The sequence below is a fragment of the Orcinus orca genome, chromosome 8 (assembly GCF_937001465.1).
Source record: "Orcinus orca chromosome 8, mOrcOrc1.1, whole genome shotgun sequence".
Taxonomy (NCBI): Eukaryota; Metazoa; Chordata; class Mammalia; order Artiodactyla; family Delphinidae; genus Orcinus; species Orcinus orca.
Genome location: NC_064566.1, coordinates 88,583,421 through 88,603,181, shown reverse-complemented (window position 1 = coordinate 88,603,181; position 19,761 = coordinate 88,583,421). Strand labels below are relative to the sequence as shown.

General features: G+C 38.6%; 1 protein-coding gene across 2 annotated transcripts in view; it reads left to right on the top strand.

Moving 5' to 3' along the window:
* The first annotated feature begins 2,663 nt into the window (after window positions 1-2,663).
* The window catches only part of BTG4 (BTG anti-proliferation factor 4), a 47,105-nt gene continuing 30,007 nt past the window's right edge, over window positions 2,664-19,761 (top strand). Inside the window, exons 1-4 of one of the 2 annotated variants that reach the window (XM_004273430.3) lie at window positions 2,664-2,865; window positions 3,320-3,457; window positions 17,745-17,943; window positions 19,326-19,480. In XM_004273430.3, the coding sequence (XP_004273478.1) occupies window positions 2,693-2,865; window positions 3,320-3,457; window positions 17,745-17,943; window positions 19,326-19,480 (665 nt within the window). In that variant the 5' untranslated portion in view covers window positions 2,664-2,692. Of the gene's footprint in view, window positions 2,866-3,319; window positions 3,458-10,274; window positions 10,693-17,744; window positions 17,944-19,325; window positions 19,481-19,761 lie in introns of those variants that run through there. The other variant, XR_007478962.1, reaches the window with a different exon arrangement.

Below are 19,761 nucleotides of genomic sequence, written 5' to 3'. Positions count from 1 at the left end.
AAATTAAAAAATATTTTAATACATTTTAAAGGTTACTTTCCACTTACACTTGTTACAAAATATTGTCTGTATTTTACACCCAATAGTTTGTGCCCCCCACTCCCCCACCCCTATATTGCCCCTTCCCCCCCACCTCACTGATAATCACTAGTTTGTTCTCTATAGCCGTGTCTGCTTTTTTTGTTATATTCACTAGTTTTTGTATTTTTTTAGATTCCACATGTAAGTGATATCAGACAGTATTTGGCTTTCTCTGATTTGTTTCACTTAGCATAATGCCCTACAAGTCTATCCATGTTGCTGCAAATGGCAAAATTTTGTTCTTTTTTATGGCTGAGTAGTATTCCATTGTGTGTGCGTGTGTGCGTGTGTGTGTGTGTGTGTATATGCCACATCTTCTTTATCCATTCATCTGTTGATGGACATGTAGGTTGCTTCCATATCTTGGCAATTGTAAATAATGCTGCTATGAACACTGGGGTGCATGTTTTCTTTTCAAATTAATGTTTTTGGTATTTTTTGGTGTATACCCAGAAGGAGTGGAATTGATGAGTCATATGGTAGTTCTATTTTTAGGTTTTTGAGGAACGTCCATACAGTTTTCCACAGTGGCTGCACCAACTTACATTCCCACCAACAGTGTACAAGGATCCCCTTTTCTCTACATCCTCACTAACATTTGTTACCTGTGTTCTTTTTGATGATAGCCATTCTAACAGGTGTGAGGTGATATCTCATTGCGGTTTTGGTTTGCATTTCCCTGATGATTAGTGATGCTGAGTATCTTTTCATGTGCCTGCTGGCCATCTGCATTCCCTCTTTGGAAAAATGTCTATTCAGGTCTTCTCAAAGCCCATATTCTTAAGCATTATGTTGTGCAGGAAGGAAAGGTGGGACAAAAACAATAACATTAGCAGAAAAGGCTAAGTGCTAGTTCAGCGTGAAGCAGAGGTATGATGTCACTACCACCAAGGCGAATGCCACCTGAGGCTGTGTTCTAGAAATAAGTTTTCAGAGCAAGGGAGGTTAACAGTCCCATTCTATTCTGTCATGGCAGAGCACACATTGGGAACATTGGGCTTCTGGGCTTTACACTTTGAAAGAGGATTACTGATGCACCTGAAACTCATCCAGATGTGAATGCTGAGCATGGAGAAATATCTGAGTAACATGTTTATGGGAAGAACTGTGGAAAAGCTAAGAATAGTTAGCCACTGCCCCCAAAGAGGAGTCTCAAGGGATGCTGAATAGCTAGTATTTGAAGCGTCTTCATGTGGTGGGGGATTAGATACAATCTGTATGGTTCCAGAGGAAAAAAAATAAGCTGCAAATATAGGGAATCAAAGAGTTGGATGTAGTTTCTCAAGGAGAGGAAGGACCTCCTGGCATTTGGAACTTTTTAGAAAAGAAATGGGCTTCCTTGTAAGAGAATGAATTCTTTTTCAGTGACAGAGAACCTGAATGACCACTTATGATGGGTGTTAAAGACATATGCCAGGTGTTGTGGTTCTTAAGTTTAGTGAGTATAAGAATCACCAGAGGGAACTTGTTAAATACTGACTCCCAGGTATGCCTTCAGAAGTATTGATTCAGTGGATCTGGGATAAGGTCCTGGAATCTGCATTTTTAACAAGCAGCTCAATGGGTCCAAATCAGGTGATCAGCGACCTACGCTTTGAGAGCTAGTGAGACTAGATAAACTTTGAGGTCTCGTCTACTTATTTTACAAATAAGCATTTTAGTGAAAAATGTGTGTAGTCAATATAATGACTATTAAAAGAGAGTTGTCTTTAGTTTCAGAATAGATCCAAGACAAACTTCTTTAATACGTTGATGGTTATGAGAGACAAAAATATTGCAATGTAGGCTCTTAGGATATGGAAGGAGAAGGCTTGATTCTTAATCAATGTCATAAAAGATAAGACTTTAAGAGCAAAATAGAAGATAGAAATCCAGTTTGAAGATCTTTAAACACTGTAAGTAAGGAACCCACTCTGCATATGCCAAGGAGCAATCTGATGGGGACCTGGAAAAAGCTGTCAATTATCCTAAAGGACAGCACCTGTGTAAGGTTAACACCTATCAGGTTTGGGGGCCCAGGTTTATATAAACTGCAGCCTAAAACTGACAAAACAAGTGTGGTGAGAGTGTCTTCTAACTCTGGCCCACTTTCTGTTGGGCTAAAGAGCTTTTGCTGGCAAGTTTAATATATATTTGATTAATCTTAACTTTTACTTAAAGTGTGCAACCTGAGAGCCGCATTTTAGGAACTACTGTATCCTGAAATGTCTTTGCTCTCTGTAAATAGGTTTTCAACACTGGTACTTGGAGTAATTTACTGTCCCATGTCCAGACTTTTAAAAGCATTTAATTTGCATAGTGATTCATTTGTTTAAGTGTATTACAGTATTTAAAAGATGTTTTTTTCTTTGAAAATCATTCAAATGATTTGAAAATCATTAAAGGTTAGTTGAGGAATTGGTGTTCCTGGCTGTTTTGTTGATTGATAGTATTGATGTGCTTTTTTTTAGTTCATTAAAGACTAACAAGTGACCTCTGTTTTAAATTTAAGGTATATAAAGTTTCCAAATGGCAGTTACATGTTGATAATAAGTTAGACCCTTGTTTCTGTTTAATTTCTTCTTGCCTCCTTTTAATGGCTGCAGACCTACTTGTTGACTCTTCTTGAATCATGAGAGATGAAATAGCAACAACAGTCTTCTTTGTCACAAGATTAGCAAAAAAACATGATAAATTGAGTAAACAACAGATAGAAGACTTTGCAGAAAAGTTGATGACGATCTTGTTTAAAACATACAGAAGTCACTGGCACTCTGATCACCCTTCTAAAGGTCAAGGCTTCAGGTGAGAGTTGATATGCATGGCAAAGGGAAGTAAGAAGTTAGCAGTAAACACCTGCAATGATTTTGTTGGCAGCCTTTAAGTAATGAAAATTTTATGGGCTCAAATTTATTTGTTTGGACTTGAAAAAAGGAGACGTGGTAGATAATAGTACAAGTCAAAAACTATAGAGCAAACCTCTTTATGTGAGGTGGATTAAACAATTTCTAACTTGTGTTTACCCTGAAGGTTATACAGTGAACCTTTGGTGTGACTTAGTAATGGAATCCATGTTCTGAGTTGCTGTGTAAAAAGTCGGTATTTTACTCTTGCTGTAAAACTGGAGGATGGCCAAGGAGTTGAGGAAAGATGGGAGTGAGGTGGGAGCTGTGTGTATTGGAGTTTCTTGCCTACAACATGATTCTCCAGCTAAAGTACCTGTCACCACGTCTTTTTTTCCCTTTCCTTGTTTTTAAAGGTGTATCAGGATAAACAATAATCAGAGTAAAGATCCTATTCTAGAAAGGGCTTGTGCTGAAAGTAATGTGGATTTTTCTCACCTGGGACTTCCGAAGGAGATGACCATATGGGTAGATCCCTTTGAAGTGTGCTGTAGGTGAGTAATCTCATTGGAGTTAGTTTGTGTGCTCTGTGACCCTTGGAAATCTTAGGGTATTTAGTCAGCTCTATGCACCTTTGTGAAAGGTGATGCTCCAAAGCCCTGGATTAGCAGGGAGGGCACAGGGTGGCTAAGACTAGAGGCAAACTATATCAGACAACACAGACTTCCCAATTAGGGTGGATGGAGTGGGAAGCACAAAGATTTTTGCATAGTATTTGAAATTTGACTTTAATCACTGCATCATATTGCCAACTGTAGATTATAATGTCCAAGTATTATAGGCAGTATCAAGGGGGAAGAGGAGTTATTTACCAACAGCAATTCAGTCCATCAGTTGAATCGAAAGAAAGTAGTCTGACTTTATCTTAGTTAATTCCTAGAAAGCTTTTATAGAATCCTTGACCCCTGCCAATTACGACAGTATTAGTAGCTGAAGGTCATAATGTCTCTCAGTGTACTTTGCTGTCAAGCCATTTCAATTTGTTTTTTTTTTAAATTGCAGTATAGTTGATTTACAAAATTATATTAGTTTCAGGTATACAACATAGTAATTCAAAGTTTTTACAGATTATACCCCATTTAAATTTATTATAAAACATTAGCTATATTCCCTGTGCTGTACTATATCCTTGTAGCTTATTTATTTTATACATAGTAGTTTGTACCTACCCCTATCTTTCCCCTCCCCACTTCTCTTTGCCCTGCTGGTAACCACTAGTTTGTTTTCTATGTCTGCTGAGTCTGTTTCTGTTTTGTTATATACATATGTTTTATTTTTTAGATCCCACATATAAATGATATAGTACAGTATTTGACTTTCTCTGTCTGACTTACTTCACTAAGCATAATACTCTCTAGGTCCATCCATGTTGCTGCAAATGGCAGAATTTCATTCTTTTTTTATGGCTGAGTAGTACTCAGTTGTACATATACATGCCACATCTTCTTTATCCATTCATCTGTTGATGGACACTTGGGTTGCTTCTGTCTTAGTGATTGTAAATAGTGCTGCCCTGAACATTGGGGTGCATGCATCTTTTCAAATTTCCTGGATATGTACCCAGGAGTGATTTTTTTTCTGGATATATACCTAGGATATATATTGCTGGATCATATGGTAATCCTACTTTTAATTTGAGGAAGCTCCATACTGTTTTCCATAGTGGCTGCACCAATTTACATTCCCACTGATAGTGTACAAGGGTTTCATTTTCTCCATGTTCTCGCCAACATTTGGTATTTGTAGACATTTTGATGATAGTCATACTGACAGGTGTGAGGTGATGTCTCATTGTTTTGATCTGCATTTCTCTAATAATGTAAGATGTTGAGCATCTCGTTATGTGCCTGTTAGCCATTTGTATGTCCATTTCTTTGGAAAAATGTCTATACAGGTCTTCTGAACATTTTTTTTGAATTTTATTTTATTTATTTTTTTATACAGCAGGTTCTTATTAGTTATCCATTTTATACTTATTAGTGTATATATGTCAATCCCAATCTCCCAATTCATCACACCCACCCCCCACCACTGTACCCCCTTGGTGTCCATATGTTTGTTCTCTACATCTGTGTCTCAGTTTCTGCCCTGCAAACTGGTTCATCAGTACCATTTTTCTAGGTTCCACATATATGCGTTAATATACAATATTTGTTTTTCTCTTTCTGACTTATTTCACTCTGTATGACAGACTGTATGACAGTCTCTAGATCCATCCACGTCTCTGCAAATGACTCAATTTCATTCCTTTTATGGCTGAGTAATATTCCATTGTATATATGTACCACATCTTCTTTATCCATTCATGTGTTGATGGGCATTTAGGTTGCTTCCATGTCCTGGCTGTTGTAAATAGTGCTGCAGTGAGCATTGGGGTGCATGTGTCTTTTTGAATTATGGTTTTCTCTGGGTATATGTCCAGCAGTGGTATTGCTGGGTCATATGGTAATTCTATTTTTAGTTTTTTAAGAAACCTCCATATTGTTCTCCATAGTGGCTGTATCAATTTACATTCCCACGCACAGTGCAACAGGGTTCCCTTTTCTCCTCACCCTATCCAGCATTTATTGTTTGTAGATTTTTTGATGATGGCCATTCTGACCGGTGTGAGGTGACACCTCATTGTAGTTTTGATTTACATTTTTCTAATAATTAGTGATGTTGAGCAGCTTTTCATGTTCTTCTTGGCCATCTGTATGTCTTCTTTGGAGAAATGTCTATTTAGGTCTTCTGCCCATTTTTAGATTGGGTTGTTTGTTCTTTTAATATTGAGCTGCATGAGCTGTTTATATATGTTGGAGATTAATCCTTTGTCTGTTGATTCGTTTGCAAATATTTTCTCCCATTCTGAGGGTTGTCTTTTTGTCTTGTTTGTAGTTTCCTTTGCTGTGCAAAAGCTTTGAAGTTTCATTAGGTCCCATCTGTTTATTTTTTTTTTAATTTCCATTACTCTAGGAGGTGGATCAAAAAAGATCTTGCTGTGATTTATGACAAAGAGTGTTCTTATGTTTTCCTCTAAGAGTTTTATAGTATCCCATCTTACATTTAGGTCTCTAAACCAATTTGAGTTTATTTTTGTATATGGTATTAGGGACTGTTCTAATTTCATTCTTTTACATGTAGCTGTCCAGTTTTCCCAGCACCACTTATTGAAGAGACTGTCTTTTCTGCATTGTATATCCTTGCCTCCTTTGTCATAGATTAGTTGACCATAAGTGCGTGGGTTTATCTCTGGGCTTTCTATCTTGTTCCATTGATATATATTTCTGTTTTTGTGCCAGTACCATATTGTCTTGCTTACTGTAGCTTCACAGTATAGTCTGAAGTCAGGGAGTCTGATTCCTCCGGCTCCATTTTTTTCCCTCAAGACTGCTTTGGTTATTAGGGGTCTTTTGTGTCTCCATACAAATTGTAAGGTTTTTTGTTCTACTTCTATAAAAAATGCCATTGGTGGGCTTCCCTGGTGGCGCAGTGGTTGAGAGTCCGCCTGCCGATGCAGGGGACACGGGTTCATGTCCCGGTCTGGGAAGATCCCACATGCCGCGGAGCAGCTGGGCCCGTGAGCCATGGCCACTGAGCCTGCACGTCCGGAGCCTGTGCTCCGCAACGGGAGAGGCCACACAGTGAGAGGCCCATGTACCACAAAAATAAATAAATAAATAAATGCCATTGGTAATTTGATAGGCATTGCATTGAATCTGTAGATTGCTTTGGGTAGTATAGTCATTTTCACAATATTGAGTCTTCCAATCCAAGAACATGGTATATCTCTCCATCTGTTAGTATCATCTTTAATTTCTTTCATCAGTGTCATAGTTTTCTGCATACAGGTCTTTTATCTCCCTAGGTAGGTTTATTCCTAGGTATTTTATTCTTTTTGTTGCAATAGTAAATGGGAATGTTTCCTTAATTTCTCTTTCAGATTTTTCATCATTAGTGTATAGGAATGCAAGAGACTTCTGTGCATTAATTTTGTATCCTTCAACTTCACCAAATTCATTGATTAGCTCTAATAGTTTTCTGGTGGCATCTTTAGGATTCTCTATGTATAGTATCATGTCATCTGCAAACAGTGACAGTTTTATTTCTTTTGCAATTTGTATTCTCTGATTGCCGTGGCTAGGACTTTATGTTGAATAATAGTGGTGAGAGTGGACCTCCTTGTCTTGTTCCTGATTTTAGAGGAAATGTTTTCAGTTTTCCACCATTGAGAATGATGTTTGCTGTGGGTGTGTCATATATGGCTTTTATTATGTTGAGGTAGGTTCCCTCTGCCCACTTTCTGGAGAGATTTTATGATAAATGTGTGTTGAATTTTGTCAAAAGCTTTTTCTGCATCTATTGAGATGATCATGTGGTTTTTCTTCTTCAGTTTGTTAATATGGTGTATCACATTGATTGATTTGCGTATATTGAAGAATCCTTGCATCCCTGGGATAAATCCCACTTGATCGTGGTGTATGATCCTTTAAATGTTTTGTTGGATTCTGTTTGCTAGTATTTTGTTGAGGATTTTTGCATCTATATTCATCAGTGGTATTGGTCTGTAATTTTCTTTTTTTGTAGTACCTTTGTCTGGTTTTGGTATCAGGGTGATGGTGGCCTCACAGAATGAGTTTGGGGGTGTTCCTTCCTCTGCAATTTTTGGAAGAGTTTGAGAAGGATGGGTGTTAGCTCCTCTCTAATTGTTTGATAGATTCACCTGTAAAGCCATCTGGTCGTGTACTTTTGTTTGTTGGGAGATTTTTAATCACAGTTTCAATTTCATTACTTGTGATTGGTCTGTTAATATTTTCTATTTCTTCCTCGCTCAGTCTTGGAAGGTTATACATTTCTAAGAATTTGTCCGTTTCTTCCACGTTGTCCATTTTATTGGAATAGAGTTGCTTGTAGTAGTCTCTTAGGATGCTTTGTATTTCTGTGGTGTCTGTTGTAACTTATTTTCCATTTCTAATTTTATTGATTTGAGTCCTCTCCCTCTTTTTCTTGATGAGTCTGGCTAATGGTTTATCAATCTTGTTTATCTTCTCAAAGAACCAGCTTTTAATATTATTGACTTTTGCTATTGCTTTCCTTGTCTCTTTTTCATTTTTTTCTGCTCTGATATTTATGATTTCTTTCCTTCTACTAACTTTAGGTTGTTGCTTTTTTTTTTTTTTTTGCGGTATGCGGGCCTGCCTCTCACTGTTGTGGCCTCTCCTGTTGCAGAGCACAGGCTCCGGATGTGCAGGCTCAGCGGCCATGGCTCACGGGTCCAGCCTCTTCATGGCATGTGGGATCTTCCCGGACTGGGGCACGAACCCGTGTCCCCTGCATCAGCAGGCGGACCCTCAACCACTGCGCCACCAGGGAAGCCCGTAACATTAGGTTTTTTGTTCTACTTTCTCTAGTTCCTTTAGGTGTAATGTTAGATTGTGTATTTGTGATGTTTGTTGTTTCTTGAGGTAGAATTGTATTGCTATAAACTTCCCTCTTAGAATTCCTTTTGCTGCATCCCATAGGATTTGGATCATCATGTTTTCACTGTCATTTGTTTCTAGGTATTTTTTAATTTCCTCTTTGATTTCTTCAGTGATCTCTTGGCTATTTAGTAACATAGTGTTTAGCCTCCATGTGTCAGTGTGTTTTATTTTTTGTTCCCTGTAATTGATTTCTAATCTCATAGTGTTGTGATCAGAAAAGATGCTTGATATGATTTCAATTATCTTAAATTTACTGAGGCTTGATTTGTGACCTAAGATGTGATCTGTCCTGGAGAATGTTCCGTGTGCACTTGATAAGAAAGTGTAATCTGCAGTTTTTGGATGGAATGTCCTATAAATATCAATTAAATCTATCTGGTCTATTGTGTCATTTAAAGCTTGTGTTTCCTTATTAATTTTCTCTTTGGATGATCTGTCCATTGGTGTAAGTGAGTTGTTAAAGTCTCCCACTGTTATTGTGTTACTGTTGATTTCCTCTTTTAGAGCTGATAGCAGTTGCCTTATGTATTGAGGTGCTCCTATGTTGGGTGCATATATATTTATAATTGTTATATCTTCTTCTTGGGTTGATCCCTTGATCATTATGTAGTGTCCTTCCTTGTCTCTTGTAACAGTCTTTATTTTAAAATCTATTTTATCTGATATGAGTATTGCTACTCCAGCTTTCTTTTGATTTCCATTTGCATGGAATATCTTTTTCCATTCCCTCACTTTCAGTCTGTATGTGTCCCTAGGTCTGAGGTGGGTCTCTTGTAGACAGCATATATATGGGTCTTGTTTTTGTATCCTTTCAGCAAACCTGTGTCTTTTGGTTGGAGCATTTAATCCATTCGCGTTTAAGGTAATTATCGATATGTATGTTCTTATAACCATTTTCTTAATTGTTTTGGGTTTGTTTTTGTAGGTCCTTTTCTTGTCTTTTGTTTCCCACTTAGAGAAGTTCCTTTAGCATTTGTTGTAGAGCTGGTTTGGTGGTGCTGAATTCTGTTAGCTTTTGCTTGTCTGTAAAGCTTTTGATTTCTCCATCGAATCTGAATGAGATCTTTGTGGGGTAGAGTAATCTTAGTTGTATGTTCTTCCCTTTCATCACTTTAAATATGTCATGCCACTCCCTTCTGGCTTGTAGAGTTTCTGCTGAGAAATCAGCTGTTAACCTTATGGGAGTTCCCTTTTATGTTATTTGTCCTTTTTCATTTGCTGCTTTTGATAATTTTTCTTTGTCTTCAGTTTTTTGCCAATTTGATTACTATGTGCCTCAGCATGTTTCTCCTTGGGTTTATACTGTATGGCACTCTCTGCGCTTCCTGGACTTGGGTGACTATTTCCCTTCCCATGTTCGGGAAGTTTTCGACTATAATCTCTTCAAATATTTTATAGGGTTCTTTCTCTCTCTCTTCTTCTGGGATCCCTATAATGCCAATGTTTTTGCGTTTAATGTTGTCCCAGAGGTCTCTTAGGCTGTCTTCATTTCTTTTCATTCTTTTTTCTTTATTTTGTTCCACAGCAGTGAATTTCACCATTCTGTCTTCCAGGTCACTTATCCGTTCTTCTGCTTCAGTTATTCTGCTATTGATTCTTTCTAGTGTATTTTTCTTTTCAGTTATTGTATTGGTCCTCTCTGCTTGTGTGTTCTTTAATTCTTTTAGGTCTTTGTTAAACGTTTCTTGCATCGTCTCGATCTTTGCCTCCATTGTTTTTCTGAGGTCCTGGATCATCTTCACTATCAGTATTCTGAATTCTTTTTCTGGAATGTTGCCTATCTCCACTTCATTTAGTTATTTTTGTGGGGTTTTATCTTGTTCCTTTATCTGGTACATAACCCTCTGCCTTTTCATCTTGTCTTTCTGTGATTGTGGTTTTTGTTCCACAGGCTGCAGGATTGTAGTTCTTCTTGCTTCTGCTGTCTGCCCTCTGGTGGATGAGGCTATCTAAGAGGCTTGTGCAAGTTTCCTGATGGGAGGGACTAGTGGTGGGTAGAGCTGGGTGTTTCTCTGGTGGGCAGAGCTCAGTAAAACTTTAATCTGCTTGTCTGCTGATGGGTGGGGCTGGGTTCCCTTCCTGTTGAGTGTTTGGCCTGAGATGCCCCAGCACTGGAGCCTACCTGGGCTCTTTGGTGAGGCTAATGACAGACTCTGGAGGGCTCACACCAAGGAGTACTTCCTAGAACTTCTGCTGCCAGTGTCCTTGTCCTCATGGTGAAACATAGACACCCTCTGCCTCTGCAGGAGACCCTCCAACACTAGCAGGTAGGTCTTGTTCAGTCTCCTATGGGGTCACTGCTCCTTCTCCTGGGTTCCGATGCGCACACTACTTTCTGTGTGCCCTCCAAGGGTGGAGTCTGTTTCCCCCAGTCCTGTCAAAGTCCTGCAATCAAATCCCTCTAGCCTTCAAAATCTGATTCTCTAGGAATTCCTCCTCCCGTTGCCAGATGCCCAGGTTGGGAAACCTGATGTGGGGCTCACAACCTTCACTCCAGTGGGTGGACTTCTGTGGTATAAGTGTTCTTCAGTTTGTGAGTCACCCACCCAGCAGTTATGGGATTTAATTTTATTGTGATTGCGCCCCTCCTACCATGTCACTGTGGCTTCTCCTTTGTCTTTGAATGTGGGGTATCTTTTTTGGTGAGTTCCAGGGTCTTCCTGTCGATGATTGTTCAGCACTTAGTTGTGATTCTGGTGCTCTCACAAAAGGGAGTGAGAGCATGTCCTTCTACTCTGCCATCTTGAACCAATCCTATCTGTCCATTTTTTGACTGGGTTGTTTGTTGTTTTTTTCATATTGAGTTGTATATTGTGGATATTAATTCCTTGTCAGTTATGTTATTTGCAAATATTTTCTTCCATTCAGTAGGTTATCTTTTTGCTTTCTTGATGGTTTCCTTTGCTGTGCAAAAGCTTTTAAGTTTAATTGGGTCTTATTTGTTTATTTTTGTTTTCTTTGCCTTAGGAGACAGATCCCCAAAAAAATATTACTACAATTTATATTAGGTTTCTGCCTATGTTTTCATCTAGGGGTTTATGTGGTTTGCAGTCTTACATATAGGTCTTTAATCCATTTTGAGTTTATTGTTTATATGTGTGAGAAACTGTTATAATTTCATTGTCTACTTGTAGCTGCCCTGTTGTCCCAGCACCACTTATTGAAGAGACTGTCTCTTCCCCATTGTATATTCTTGCCTCTCTGTCATAGATTAATTAACCATAGGTGCATGAGTTTATTTCTGGGCTCTCTGTTCTCTTCCACTGATCTATATGTCTATTTTTGTACTAGTATCATACTGTTTTGATTACCAGAGTTTTGTAATATAGGCTGAAGTGCAAGAGCTTGATACCTCCAGCTCTGTTCTTTCTCAAGATTGCTTTGGCTATTTGGGGTCTTTTTTGTTTTCATACAAATCTTAGAATTATTTGCTATGGTTCTGTGAAAAATGCCATTAGTATTTTGATAGGGATGGCATTGAATCTGTAGATCGCCTTGGGTATTATGGTTATTTTAACAATATTAATTCTTCCAATCCATGAACATCGTATGTCTTTCCATCTGTTTTTGTCTTCAGTTTCTTTCATCAGAGTTTTATAAATTCTGAGTACAGGTCTTTTTACCTTCTTAGTTAGATTTATTCTTAGGTATTTTATTCTTTTTGATGTGATGGTAAATGAGATTGTTTTCTTAATTTCTTTCTGATAGTTCATTGTTAGTGTGTAGAAATGTAACAGATTTCTGCAACAAATTTCTGTATACTAGTTTTGTATTCTGCAATTTTACCAAATTGTTCTCTGGTGGTATCTTTAGGATTTTCTATGTATACTATCATGTCATCTGCAAACAGTGACAGTTTTACTTCTTCCTTTCCAATTTGGATTCCTTTTCTTTTTCTTGTCAGATTGCTGTGTCTAGAGTTTTGAATACTGTGTTGAATAAAAGAGGTGCGAGTCGGTATCTTTGTCTTGTTCTGATCTTAGAGAAAATGCTGTCAACTTTTTATGTTGAGTATGATGTTAGCTGTGGACTTACCATATATGGCCTTTGTTATGTTGAGAGATGTTCCCTCTATACCCACTTTGTGGAGAGTTTTTATTATAAATGAATGTTGAATAGTGTTGAAAGGTTTTTGTACATCTATTGAGATGATAATAGGATCTTTTATTCAACTTGTTAATGTGATGTATTGCATTGATTTGTGGTTATTGAACCATCCTTGCATTCCTGGGATAAATCCCACTTGACATGGTGTATGATCCTTTTAATGTATTGTTGGATTTGATTTGCTAATATTTTGTTGAGGATTTTTGCATCTATGTTCATCAGCGATACTGACCTGTAATTTTTTTCTGTGATATCTTTGTCTGGTTTTGGTATCAGGGTGATGTGGCCTCATAGAATGAGTTTGGAAGTGTTCCTTCCTCTGCAATTTTTTGGAAGAGTTTGAGAAGGATAGGTGTCACTTTTCTCTAAATGTTTGCTAGAACTCACCTGTAAAGCTGTCTGGTTCTGGAATTTTGTTTGTTGGGAGTTTCTTTTTTTTTTTAATTATTAATTCAATTTCATTACTGGTAATTGGTCTGTTCATGTTTTCTATTTCAGCCTGGTTCAGTCTTGGGAGATTGTACAGTTCTAGGAATTTGTCCATTTCTTCTAGGTTGTCCATTTTATTTGCATATGGTTATTCATAGTAATCTCTTGTGATCTTTTTATTGTTTGTAACTTCTTTTTTATTTCTGATTTTATTGATTTGGGCCCTCTCTTTTTCTCTTGATGAGTCTGGCTAAAGGTTTATCAATTTTGTTTATCTTTTCAAAGAACCACCTCTTAGTTTCATTGATCTATTTTTTTGTTTGTTTTTTGTCTCTATTTCATTTCTGCTCTGATATTTATAATTTCTTTCCTTCTAACAACTTTGGACTTTATTTGTCTTCTTCTAGTTTCTTTTGATGTAAGGTTAGGCTGTTTGAGACTTTTGTTTCCCAAGGTAGGCTTGTATCACTATAAACTTCCCTCTTAGAACTACTTTTGCTGCATCCCATAGATTTTTGGATCATTGTGTTTTTGTTTTCATTTGTCTCCAGGTATTTTTTGATTTCCTCTTTGATTTCTTCAATGATCCATTGGTTGTTTAGTTTATATTGTTTAGCCTTTACATGTTTGTGGGGTTTTTTTTTCAGTTTTCTTATAGTGATTTCTAGTTTTGTAGCATTGTGGTCAGAAAAGATGCTCAATATGATTTCAGTCTTCTTAAATGTACTGAGAATTGATTTGTGGCCTAGCATGTGATTTGTCCTGGAGAATGTTCCATGTACACTTGAAAAGAATGTGTATTCTGCTGCTTTTGGATGGAATGCCCTGTAGATATCTGTTAGGTCCATTTGGTCTACTGTGTCATTTAAGGCTAGTGTTTCCCTCTTGATTTTCTGTCTGGATGATCTGTCCATTGATATAAGTGGGGAGTTAAAGTCCCCTACTATTATTGTGTTACTGTCAAGTTGTCCCTGTATCTCTGTTAATATTAACTTTACATATTTAGGTGCTCCTATGTTGGGTGCATATATATTTACAATTGTTATACCTTCTTCTTGGATTGATCCCTTGATCATTATGTAATGTCCTTCTTTGTCTCTTGTTACAGTTTTTGTTTTAAAGTCTCCTTTGTCTTAGAGTCTACTTTGTCTGGTGTAAGTATTGCTACCCTGGCTTTCTTTTCATTTCTATTTACATGGTATACCTTTCCTGTCCTCTCACTTTCAGTGTATGTGTGTCTTTAGATATGAAGTGAGTTTCTTGTAGACAGCATATATATGAGTATTGTTTTTGTATCTTCAGTCACTCTATATCTTTTGATTAGAACGTTTATTCCAGTTACATTTAACGTAATTATTGATTGGTATGTACTTACAGCCAGTTTATTAATTGTTTTGGTGTTGTTTTTGTAGTTATTTTGTTCCTTTCTTCTTTTCTCTCTTCCCTCGTTATTTGATGACTATCTTTAGTGTTATGTTCAAATTTCTTTCTGTTTTTTGTGTATCTATTATGGATTTTAATTTTTGGTTACCATGAGGTTTATATATAGCAATCTATATATGTGATTATTTAAATTGCTCATCTCTTAATTTCAAATGCATTTTAACAACCCTACATTTTTACTCCTCTCCCCTCATGATTACTGTTTTTTCACATCATATTTTCCATCTAATTCTTTTGTGTATCCCTTAACTACTTATTGCAGATCTAGGCAATTTTACTACTTTTGTCTTTTAACCTTCCTATTAGCTTTGTATGTGGTTGACCTTACTGCCTTTATTGTATATTTTGCCTTTACCAATGAGCTTTTTCCTTTCGTAATTTTCATGTTTCTAGTTGTGGTTTTTCTTTTTTGCTTAGCGAAGCCCCTTTTAACATTTCTTGTAAAGCTGCTTTGGTGATGCTGGACTCTTTTAGCTTTTGCTTATCTGTAAAACTTTTGATCTCTCTTTCAAATCTGAGGGTGAGCCTTGCCAAGTAGAATATTCTTGGCCATAGGTTTTTCATTTCATCACTTTAAATATACTGCAACACACCCTTCTGACCTGCAGAGTTTCTGCTGAAAAGTCAGCTGATAGCTTTATGGGGAGTCCCCTTACATGCAACCTGTTGCTTTTTTCTTGCTTTTAATATCCTCTCTTTATCTTTAATTTTTGCCATTTCAATTACAATGTATCTTGGTGTGGTCCTCCTTGGGTTGATCCTGTTTGAGGCTCTCTGTGTTTCCTGGACCTGGATATCTGTTTCCTCTGCCAGGTAGGGAAGTTTTCAGCTATATGTCTTCAAATATATTCTCTGACCCTTTTTCTTTTCTCCTTCTAGGATCCCTATAATGCGAATGTTAGCATTCTTGGTGTTTTTCCAGAGACCTCTTAAAGTATTCTAATTTCTTTTTATTCTTTTTTTCTGTTTCAGCTTCAGTGATTTCTATTACTCTGTCTTTCAACTCACTGATCTGTTCCTCTGTATCATCTAGTCTACTGTTGATTCCTTCTAGTGTATTTTCACTTCAGTGAAATTCTCCAGTTCTGCTTTGTTCTTCTCTGTATCTTCTAACTCTTTGTTTAACTTCTCACTATTTCCCTACATTCTTCTCCCAAGTTCTTTGTTCTTCTTTATGATCATTACCTTCAACTCTTTATTGGGTAGATTACCTTTCTCCACTTAATTCTTCTTCTGGGGTTTTATCCCATTCCTTCATTTGGAACGTGTTCCTCTGTTTCCTCATTTTGCCTAATTTGTTTTTATTTCTATGTATCTGGTTGGTTGATAACATTTCCTGGCTTTGGAGAAGTAGCCTTTTGTAGGAGACATCCTGTGCATCCCAGCAGTGCACTCCCCTCTGGTCACCAGAACTATATGCTCTAGGGGTGCCCCCTATGTGGGATGTGTGGGTCCTTATGTTGTGGTGGACTGACTATTGTGGGTGGTCTAGTAGGTGGGGCTGGTCCCCGATCTGGTTGGTTGCCGGGCCCTGCCATGTATGGAGGCTGCCAGCTGCTGGTTGTGAGGTTGGGTCATTAGGAAACTGGCTGTGGAACCATGGGGAAGGGGGTCCTGGGGCTAGTCCTGGCTCACTGATGGGCAGAGCTGGGTTCTGGCCTTGGTGGTTGTGGGGCTGAGGTTTCCAGTTCTAGTGTCAGCCTGCTGGTGGGTAGGGTCAGTTCCTGATACAACTGGTTGTGCATTCTGGAGTGTCTCAGAGTTGGTGCTGGCACATTGGTGAATGGAGCTGGATCCCAAGGTGGCTGGCCGAGGAGTTCACAGTGTCCTGGAGCTGGTGTTGGCCTGCCAGTGGGTTGGGCTGTGGTTGAGAGGGTGCAGGGGCTAGTGTTGGCTCACTGGCTCACTAGAGCTGAGTCCTGAAATTTCTGGCTGCAGGGTCTGTGGGTCCTAGAGTTAGCTGGTATAGGCCTGCTGGGGGGGTGGGGCAGCTCCCTGACATAGCTGGCTACAGGGTCTGAGGTGTCCCAAAGCTTGTTTTTGCTTGCTGGTAGGTGGGGCTGGATCCCCGAATGGCTGGCTGAGGGACCCAAGGTGTCTCAGAGCTAGTGTTGGCCTGTTGGTAGATGGGGTCTGGGCTCAGGTGATCTTGGAGCTGATGTTAGCCTGCTGGTGGGTGGGCTGGGAAGCCAGGGCCCAGGGGTCTTGAGGATGTCCACTCGTGGGTAAGGTTCCTCCCTGGGCTGGCCCTGGCTCCTTGGTGGTGGTGGGGTCAGGGTCCAGGGTATCCTGGGGCCGATTCCTTCCCATTGGTAGGCAGAGCTGGGTCCTGGGATCTCTGCCTGCAGGGCCCTGTGGGTCCTGGGGCTAGTGCTGGTGCACTGGTGTGTGGGGCCAGGCCCTGGGCCCTCTGTTGGACAGTGCTGCATCCTGGGGCAGCTGTGGGCTCAGGGGGTCTTAAGGCCGTGTACCTGCTAGTAGGTGGAGCTGTTTTCCCACCTAGCTAGTTGCTTGGCCTGAGGCATCTCAGCACTGGTGCTGAAGGGCTGATGGGCGGGTCTGGGTCCTGGTGCTAATAAGCTAGAGGAAGGATTTCAAAATGGCGCTTGCCAGCACGAATGTCCACGTGGTAGAACAAGCTCCCCAAAATGGTTGCTGCCAGTGTCTGTGTCCTCAGGATGAGCTCAAGTTGCCCCCTGCCTCTCCAGGAAGCTCTCCAAGATCAGCTGGTGGGTCTGACCCAGGCTCCTTTCAAATTATTGCTTCTGCCCTGGGTCCTGGAGATTTTGTGTGGGCCCTTTACGAGTGGCATCTCTATTTCCCACAGCCCTCTGACTTTCCCAAAGTAAGCCCCACTGGCATTCAAAGCCAAGCATTCTGGGGGCTCATCTTCCTGGTACAGGATGCCTGGTCTGGGAAGCTCCATGTGGGGCTCAGACCCATTGCTTCTTCGGGAGAACCTCTACAACTGTAATTAGCCCCCCACTTGTGTGTTGCCCACCCAGGGGTATGGGTCTGACCTATACCGTGACTCTGCCCCTCTTACTGGTCTCATTGTGGTTCCTTCTCTATAACTTTAGTTGTAGAAATCTTTTCTGCTAGATTCCAGTCTCTCATCAATAGTTGCTCTCTAGATAGTTGTAATCTTGGTGTGCCCATGAGAGGAGGTAGGCCCAGGATCTCCTACTCCACTATCTTGGCCAAGCTTTGAGAATTTGTTTTCTTTTTTTTTAAAGTAACTCTTCTTGTAAATTACTGAGTTGTTTCCAGAAAAGATTAGAGATAAAACCTGTGAGAATTTGAATCCCTAATGAATGCTTTATTTTCCTTTCCTACTTAGGTATGGTGAGAAAAATCATCCATTTACAATTGCTTCTTTCAAAGACAGATGGGAGGAATGGGAATTATCCCAACAAATCAGTGATGCTGTTAATAGAGCCACGTTAGACTACTCCTCTGGCACTTCCTCTGATGAAGAAAGTTGTAACAAAGAACCTCAGATAATTCCTAAAGTCAGAAATCCAAAGAGTATTTATCAGGTAAATTGTTCCCCATTTCTTCTCTGTACATTTTCTTTTCTACTCTAATTCTAAAAAGAGTATGTTCACTGTAAAAGCAAAGAAACAAATAATTGGAAAATATGGAAAGATTATAAAGATTAAAATCACAATAATAATATTCTGGCAAAACCTTTTCTGTCTTTTTTTCTTCCTTCTCTCTCTTTATACGCTCTACTTGGCTGAGTGCACACTGATTTAGGGAGAATCTCTGACCCTTTGTATGTATGTAAATTTGTTTTCTTAATCACTTATGTATTGACACGTTAAAGCAATTTAAATATTTTACATTTTAAATCATTTGCTTCCCTTATAATTTATTTAGCTAATGTATTATTGGAAGACATCTAGGTTGTTTTCACATTGTTGTGATATTAAAAAAGCTAATTTTTACAGAGATGTCAGAATTCTAAGTTATTTCTAGAGATTTGATTCTCAGACATGTAATTACTGGGTCATTGTGTATGAATATTTTATGAGTTCTTCACACAGGACAAAGTACCTTCTAGAAAGATGTCTTTGTTTGTAGTCTTACCAGCTCTATGTGAAAGTGTTTATCGTTTTCCCTAAAATTGGGTATTCTCATTGAAAAATATCATTTTTATTAATTAAATTAAACATTAAAACAAAAACTCCATGTACCTAAGTGTTGTAGTTAATTACTGTCTTATGAATTTTTTTCTCCTTCACCCATTTATCATTTGAGGTCCTAATGTGTTATTAAAGGCTTTTCAAAGGTTAGAAATATTTTAACCCCTTGTCATATTACTGGAAAACTTGTTTAGTTTTCTAAACTATATATGTAGTTTATATTTAGTTCTATATGTAAAGTTTAAAATTATGTAGTAAAATGTTTGCCCTTAATTCTATTTTTATGCTTAGAGAGATCTTCTTATTCTAAGGATCAGATCTGTAGTCAGCTATATTCTTTTAGAACAATGTCTTTGAAAGTGTGGTCTGCAAAACATTTATATTGGTCATCTGAGATGTTTAAGATGGATGTTTCTAGACCTCAACCCCAGAGATTGTGATTAGATAGTTTTGGGTTGAGCGAGGCGGGGATCAGGTAGGAGAAAACACAGGAATATATACTAATTTGAGTAAATTTTTAAATTTTTTGTTTTTAAAATTCTTGGTTGGACTAAAGAATTTTGTTAAAAGATATGAAGTGACTTACTTCATACCCTAAAATGCAACTCAATTTTCCAAAGATAATGATCTACTTTGATTTCTATTCATTTGTATTTCCTATGCTTTTGAAAAGTTGAACCTGTGAGTTATGGGTTTATATTTAATCCTTAGAAGTGGCTTATCAGTTTACAGAAAATCATCATGCTCCTTTTTTCTTCTTTTTTTCTCCCCAGGTTGAAAACTTGAAACAGCCCTTTCAATCTTGGTTCCATATCCCCCACAAAAACAATATGGGCGATGGCCGAATGGGCCTCCTAGGAAATGCTTATCATGCATTGCATAAGATCCCTAAGGGTCACAGGCCTGCTGCTGGGCACCGGGTGGACAGGTACCACTGGGTCAACACACACCGATAGTGCAGCGGCTGGGCCCTCGCGGGGTAGAGCTCAGCAGAGCTACTTTACTTTCTCTGAAATGAAAACAAGTCTAAGCTCGAGAGGCCCAGGAAACAGAAAAAATAACCACATTAGGGACTAGGGTGCATGATGGTGAATCCTCTCATGCAGATCATGACTGTGTTCTTAGCTGTACTTTTAATTCTTTAATTTTAAATGAAGGTTTATATAACACAAATGAATGTACCCAATAAGGTAATAGAATGAAGATATT